The sequence below is a fragment of the Atta colombica genome, unplaced genomic scaffold (genome assembly GCF_001594045.1).
Source record: "Atta colombica isolate Treedump-2 unplaced genomic scaffold, Acol1.0 scaffold243, whole genome shotgun sequence".
Classification (NCBI taxonomy): Eukaryota; Metazoa; Arthropoda; class Insecta; order Hymenoptera; family Formicidae; genus Atta; species Atta colombica.
Genome location: NW_017259342.1, coordinates 22695 through 29249, shown reverse-complemented (window position 1 = coordinate 29249; position 6555 = coordinate 22695). Strand labels below are relative to the sequence as shown.

General features: G+C 30.2%; 2 protein-coding genes across 4 annotated transcripts in view; one reads left to right on the top strand and one right to left on the bottom strand.

Moving 5' to 3' along the window:
- Positions 1-3881, top strand: part of LOC108688869 (secretory carrier-associated membrane protein 5B) — a 5274-nt gene extending 1393 nt beyond the window's left edge. For 2 of the 3 annotated variants that reach the window (XM_018195396.1, XM_018195395.1), the window contains exons 3-9: positions 113-373; positions 587-650; positions 754-882; positions 1049-1205; positions 1299-1400; positions 1487-1613; positions 1694-2076. In XM_018195396.1, the coding sequence (XP_018050885.1) occupies positions 113-373; positions 587-650; positions 754-882; positions 1049-1205; positions 1299-1400; positions 1487-1613; positions 1694-1855 (1002 nt within the window). In that variant the 3' untranslated portion in view covers positions 1856-2076. Of the gene's footprint in view, positions 1-112; positions 374-586; positions 651-753; positions 883-1048; positions 1206-1298; positions 1401-1486; positions 1614-1693; positions 2077-3835 lie in introns of those variants that run through there. The other variant, XR_001931811.1, reaches the window with a different exon arrangement.
- Positions 1-5298, bottom strand: part of LOC108688868 (protein tyrosine phosphatase domain-containing protein 1-like) — a 19188-nt gene extending 13890 nt beyond the window's left edge. Inside the window, exons 1-4 of the mRNA XM_018195394.1 lie at positions 5177-5298; positions 4303-4424; positions 3812-4182; positions 3523-3732 (exon numbers count right to left, since the gene is read on the bottom strand). Coding sequence (XP_018050883.1) covers positions 3523-3732; positions 3812-4182; positions 4303-4424; positions 5177-5267 — 794 coding nt within the window. The 5' untranslated portion in view covers positions 5268-5298. The remainder of the gene's footprint in view (positions 1-3522; positions 3733-3811; positions 4183-4302; positions 4425-5176) is intronic.
- Positions 5299-6555: the final 1257 nt, after the last annotated feature.

Here is a 6555-nt window from a genome sequence, read left to right as displayed (position 1 = left end):
ATATATATATATATATATAAAAGAATAAAGAAGGAAGATAAGATAAAAGATTTTATTAAAAGATTGAGAAGATATCAATGTATATGTCAATGTATGTTTTAACACATAATAGGATCCAGCGATACGAAGAGCAGTAACTTCTACACCTGCTAGTAGAGGCCTTGAAGATTATAATCCTTTTGCCGAACAAGGCACTCAAGGAACTACACAAGTCAGAGGAGCAGTAAATCCACCAATCTATGGAGGAGTTGGTGCGACACAGCAACCTGCTACGCTTCAACCTACTAATCAAGAAGCACCTCCTCCTGCATATGCTCGTACTCCCCAACAAACAGTTAATGCAGCACTTGGAAATATGTCACCTCCATCAGATGTAAATTTATATTAAAATATTTATTTCAATATATTTCATGTACTTGTAGAGTATACATATAAAATGCCTCTTAAAAAAATCTGTTCTTTTAGCTGATTTTTGCATCGTTCATCTCTTTTTATTTTCATATTTTGATTTTTACTTTCTTCCTTTTTCTCCAATATGCAGAGAAAAGGAAGACCAAAGATAATAGAAATTATTCAAATGTTTTAGCAACGGGCAGAATCAGAATGGAAAGCGAGGGCAGAAGAAGAAATGAGAAATACCCCGTACTATCGTTAGTAGTTATATTACTATATACATTTAATATTATTGACATAATACTTTACAATTTTTAATACGTAAAACGGCTTTACGTATTTATTTCTTGGAATTTTTAGCAAGACGAAATAATTGGCCACCATTACCAGACAAGTGTTGTTTCCAACCATGCTTCTACCAAGATATTGATGTGGAAATTCATACAGATTTCCAAAAAACAGTGAGGCAATTGTATTACCTATGGATGTGTAAGTTTAATTGTATGCGAGATTGAGATCGCGCTGTCACGTTATTTTATCTTTTATGTCTACTAAACAATGAAGATAGAATGACAATAGCGTGCTTCTTAGAGGCCATTTTATATTTATTAATATTTATTTATGTATGGATAATACTATTTAATATTGTTTGTAGTTCATGGTTTTGTTCTGCTATTGAACGTAATTGGAGGATTTGTCTTGATGCTGTGTGGCCAGGGTTTCTCAGCCTTCGGTTTGGCTATCTTATATCTCATACTCTTCACCCCATTCTCCTTTATGTGCTGGTTTAGACCAGCATATAGAGCTTTTAAGTAAATTCACTTAACATTATTTGGGGTATTAAGAATCTGATGAAATACAGAAATTAGAAATAAATCTTGTTTTAATATTAATAATTGTTTCAGAAATGACAGCTCTTTCAATTTTATGGTTTTTTTCTTTGTCTTCTTCTTTCAATTAATTGTCACCGGCATCCAAGCTATAGGCATTCCTGGTGCTGGAACATGGTAATATATTTGTATTGTACTTAATTGTATGTACAATATGCAAGCATTTGTACATTAATACAAATATAAATATTTCTATTTTTCAGTGGCATAATTACAGCAATTAGTATGTTTGATGCAACGGCCAAAGGTGTTTTTGTTGGTCTTATTATGCTCTTTGTCGCTATTTGTTTTCTTCTTGCGGCAGGAGGTGATCTCTTACTGCTTACTAAGGTATAGTATATACACATAGATGAAAGAGTGAAGATTAAATGATATTGATCTCAATGAAATAAAAATGAGGCTATTTTTAGATCCATCGCATTTATCGTACCTCCGATGCGAGTGTTACGAAGGCGCAGCAAGAATTTGCTACAACATTTTTGCGAAACGAGCATGTGCAAAATGCTGCGAGTAATGTTGCGGCGAGTGCAGTTCGCTCGCAAATGGCTAACGCTAGCCAACCACGCTATTAAATAATTCTATCATTTATTTGTCCTACAAAAAACACTATGTTCTGGCTTTCATCATTCAGTAAGTGGATAGATCTCATTAGTTCCACTACTTATGGATTATACAAAACGATCATAGAATATTGCAAATTTTATTCTTATAATGAAATTCTGCAATAGACTTGAAAATTATACTTCATGATCAAATTTATTCTCTGATACGCTAATTATCATTATTAATACTGCAGTTAATACTGCAAATTATTTCGAAGTATTAACGGATATTCTAAAGAAATTTTTTGAAAATAGTATGTATTTTGTTTCCAAGTACAATATTTTTGTTGAAAGAAAATTATACTATACATATAACATTTTTATATTTAAGTTTGATGTATTAATTTGTATTGCCGTTTATTTATGAGATCTTCAAATTAGGTTATATGATATGAGTGAGCTCTTGATAATCATATCGATTATATCATGATTTAATTATATAATTATATAATTGCTTATATTTACTAGCTTTCATATTTTAGTGACACAGTCTCATAATATTGTGATCATATTATAAGTTATGAAAGTAATTAAATTTATTCAAAGTCCAAATAACTACAAGATTTGAACTGAACATAATTTGATTCATATTTGTTGAATGTTAACATAACGCTAATTTACTTATAAATATTCACTTACAAATATTCAATAATTTTCTTGTAACCTTGTTAAACCCTATACATTCCTGTTTTTACGCAATACGTTAAATCATTTTATTATGACTGTTGTTTTTTAAACAACTATTGTTCTTACTAAAACGAATACATATGTTAATGATAAAAAAGTTGGATTTTACTGAAAATTGTATAAATTTATAAAATAATTTTATAATTTTTCCAATCAAAAACATTAAAAAATGTTATTTGTTGAAACTGAAATATATTATGATTTTTATTTGTATTTCTTCACATATTATAATGATAATAAATATATATAAATATAACTGAAATTGTTAAAAATAATCTTTACAAAATTAATCACAATATCAAATATTTTCTATGTGAAATCATCGAATGTGATAAATGATTATCTTATAATGATTATTAAGTTTAATAGATATTTATCATGAAAATATTAAATTAAAAATAAATTGATTTTTAATTCTGATTATATTAGGTGTAGTAAAAAGAAATCCATTATTTTTCCATTCAATTTCATGCAAAAATAATGGATTTGTTTTTACTATAACTAATATAACATACATATTGACAAGTTTATATGTATGATTCCAATTCACGTAAATTAAACTTTTTGAGTAAGTCTTTTGCTGCAAGAAAACATTGTAATGTTAGTATCGCATAAAAAAATGCTAAAATATTTCTTATTCATTTCGTGAATTGTTTAATACAAATATACCTTTTAAACGATATGTTGCTACTGGATCTGTTGGAAATGGACAACCGGCATCAGAACTATTTACTAATGTGGTTCCAACCAATTCTGCTGCAGTCACAGCATCAATGACTTCTACTTTAGTTCGGTACATGAGTTTAGCGTGGCCCTCAGCTAATCTGAAAACATTAACTCCAATAATGTTATTATCGTAGATTGCGATAATTAAAATTAAGACAAACAACGTTCGAAAAAGAAATGTCTCATTATGATGACTAATTTAAATGATTGTTTTTTCGTTTTACCTGATAAGACTATCTAAGAGTCGCACTGTTGTTCTCTCAGGCCTTCTTTGTGGGTCTGATCTATGATGAAGATAAGTTGCACTGAGTATCTTCTGTGCCTCTTCGGTTAGTACTGGTTTTAACGTATGTACATGTGTGAAATATTCGCAAAGAGTCTCTTCTGACCACAAGCCCGTTAAATTTAAAGGACCCATAAATGTTTCAGAATATCTATAATATTTTATGTTTTGATGATTTGATTTTATTATGAATGATATTGATTGTATAAAAAAGCAAATGCGAATATTACGAATTATTTTCTTCATCTTCACAGGCTGCTTTCAAAATGTGACTCGACGCCAACTTATCCCATTCGGGATTTCTAGTATCTTTTAAAAGAAGAATCAGATCGAAGCGTGACAAAAGAGGATTTCCTAAGCAGGTCTTCCAATCATCGCCCGTAAAACATCCACCGTCCGGATTGATAGCTGCAATAACGGAACAGCGGCTGTTTAATGTGCTCACCATGCCGGCTTTGGCGATGGAGATTGTTTGCTGTTCCATTGCTTCGTGTACAGAGGTTCTATCATGCGAACTCATTGTCGTGAACTCATCCACACAACATACACCTCCGTCTGCAAGCACTAAAGCCCCTGCCTCTAAATGCCAACCATCCGAATCCTGTAATGAATCTCTCGCAATAAATTTTTTTTTCTATCTCTCTTTTTCACTCATTTAATAAATGATTTCTTAATTAAAAACGATGAATGAAAATAAAGCCTTTAATATATAGGTACTAACTCTGACAGCAGCTGCTGTAAGTCCAGCGGCAGTACTTCCAACGCCGGTTGTAAAGACAGATCGTGTAGTCAATCGAGAAGCAACACGAAGTAATTGCGATTTGCCGGTGCCAGGATCTCCAACTAGAAGAAGATGAGGCTCACCTCTTATACGCGTTCCCGTTTCATTAGTTTTTGTCACACCACCACACATAACAATAGCTAATGCTAATTTCGCGATATACATCCCATATAACTATAATATAATTAAAGAAAATGTGTTACATTAAAATGTTTTTGATGTTGATGTAAAATATTAAATGTATATTATTCTGTGTAATATTTAAGAATATTGAATATACTTGTGGACAAATAGAGGCGAGAATATTATCTCTGCCAGATAATGCATTATCTCTATAATGTTCCCAATATGCTGTAAATGTATCTTTTATTTCTGTTGTAGAAAATGTTGCTTCTGAGATTTTCCTGCGTATAGAAATGCTATTTGCCATCAGAAATGTCGTAGCTTCTGCGCGTTGACCAACTTTTAATTTACCCCATTTTCGTATAACTACTCCACTACAAATATTTTTATATTTGTAATTGCAGTTAATTGCTAAATCAAATTTTATTTTAATAATTATAATATTGGTATTTTTCTTACGTTATAACAATTATTAGATATATATTAATAAAATATAAAAATACATAATTTATGAACCTGACATCTACATTATCTCCAGGTCTACATTTGTCAACAAGATCATCTAATAATACTACTTCCAGACCCACTGAATAGTAATTCCTTGCATCTGTCTTACATTGGTCCTGTATATAACATTGTTCAAGTAAAGAATAATACATATTGTAATCAGAAAACTCTTTTACGTCCATACCCGAATCTTCATTTCTTGATAATCGGAACAATCCTCTTGTTCTAAAGACATTGAAGCAGTTCTCAAATTTTGAGAACGACATGCTTGACATTGTTTGATATTCCTAAATGTTTGTTTTTCCCATTCTAACTATAAGAAAAAAAGTTAAGATTAAGATTGTTATGTGTATATTAACTTTAAATTGTAATTTGCTGTTATTTCATATTGTATTTTTTTGCTAAACATAAAATTTACTTGCTTTGACTAGATTAATATGTTTGCATTTTCTACAGATAAAACGTTTTTTCATTTTCATAATTGTGGGCTGAGACATGCGTACTACAATTCCAGACGTCGAAACTAATTCACCAATTTGACCTACATCCATTTTTATTGGTACTGCAGTAATTCGAATATGAACCTGCATAAGAATATTCATATATATGTTAAAATGATTACTTCAAGTAATGTGTAATTTACATATAGTAACTAATAAAATAAGATTCGTACTCTGGTCTTTACTATTTGCTCATTCTCAGGTTTAAATAATTGTTCTTGAGCTTTTACTGCTGCCTCGTCACATAGTGGTAAATAATGTCTAGGATTGCGTAAGATTTTCTGTGCATTCTCTGCATCAGCTTCAAATAATGACACAAAACTAAAAAGATAAAATACAATACAATAAGAATGTTACTATAGAATTACTTATTCTTTGATACATTTAAGAAATTACACAACAATAATAAGATATATCTCTGCTAACCTAGCAAATGCTAAAATGACTTACTTTACGTATATTGAATAGAATAAATGGTCCTCTGTAGCATTTAAAATATCCTCCAAGTCTTTCGTATGGTATTTCAAAAGATAATCTTCAAGCATGTTGACAATTCACAATAAAGTATCACTAATATTTAATCTGAAGATATATCTCAAAATACAAGTAGCGTACGTGGTTATCTTCCCGCCAAACGAGGATAAAGTCAGATTCAGCTAGTTACTCTTCTCTCTCTCTCTTTCTCTCTCTATATCGAACAGCTGTAATTATCTGATTTTCTTTGTAATATTTTCTATTGGGAAAACTAGTAATACTGGTGCAATTGAGTGCAAATCGATTTACGTATTTTCAATGTTAAATGTTAATACATAATCAGGGTTGGAAAGTAATGCGTTATTTGTAACGCCGTTATTATTTTCGTTTTTCAGTAACGATCGTTTCTGTCTAAAACGGTAATGGTAACGTCGTTACATTTTTATAGTAACAATAACAAATTTAACTGTTACTTTTACTATTACTTCAGTTCCCTATTTTCTTATTTTATAATTTATTCTTAATTTCTTAAAAAGTATTTTATATTTAATATCTTATAGTATGTTCTAATAGACACTGTTAATGTTGA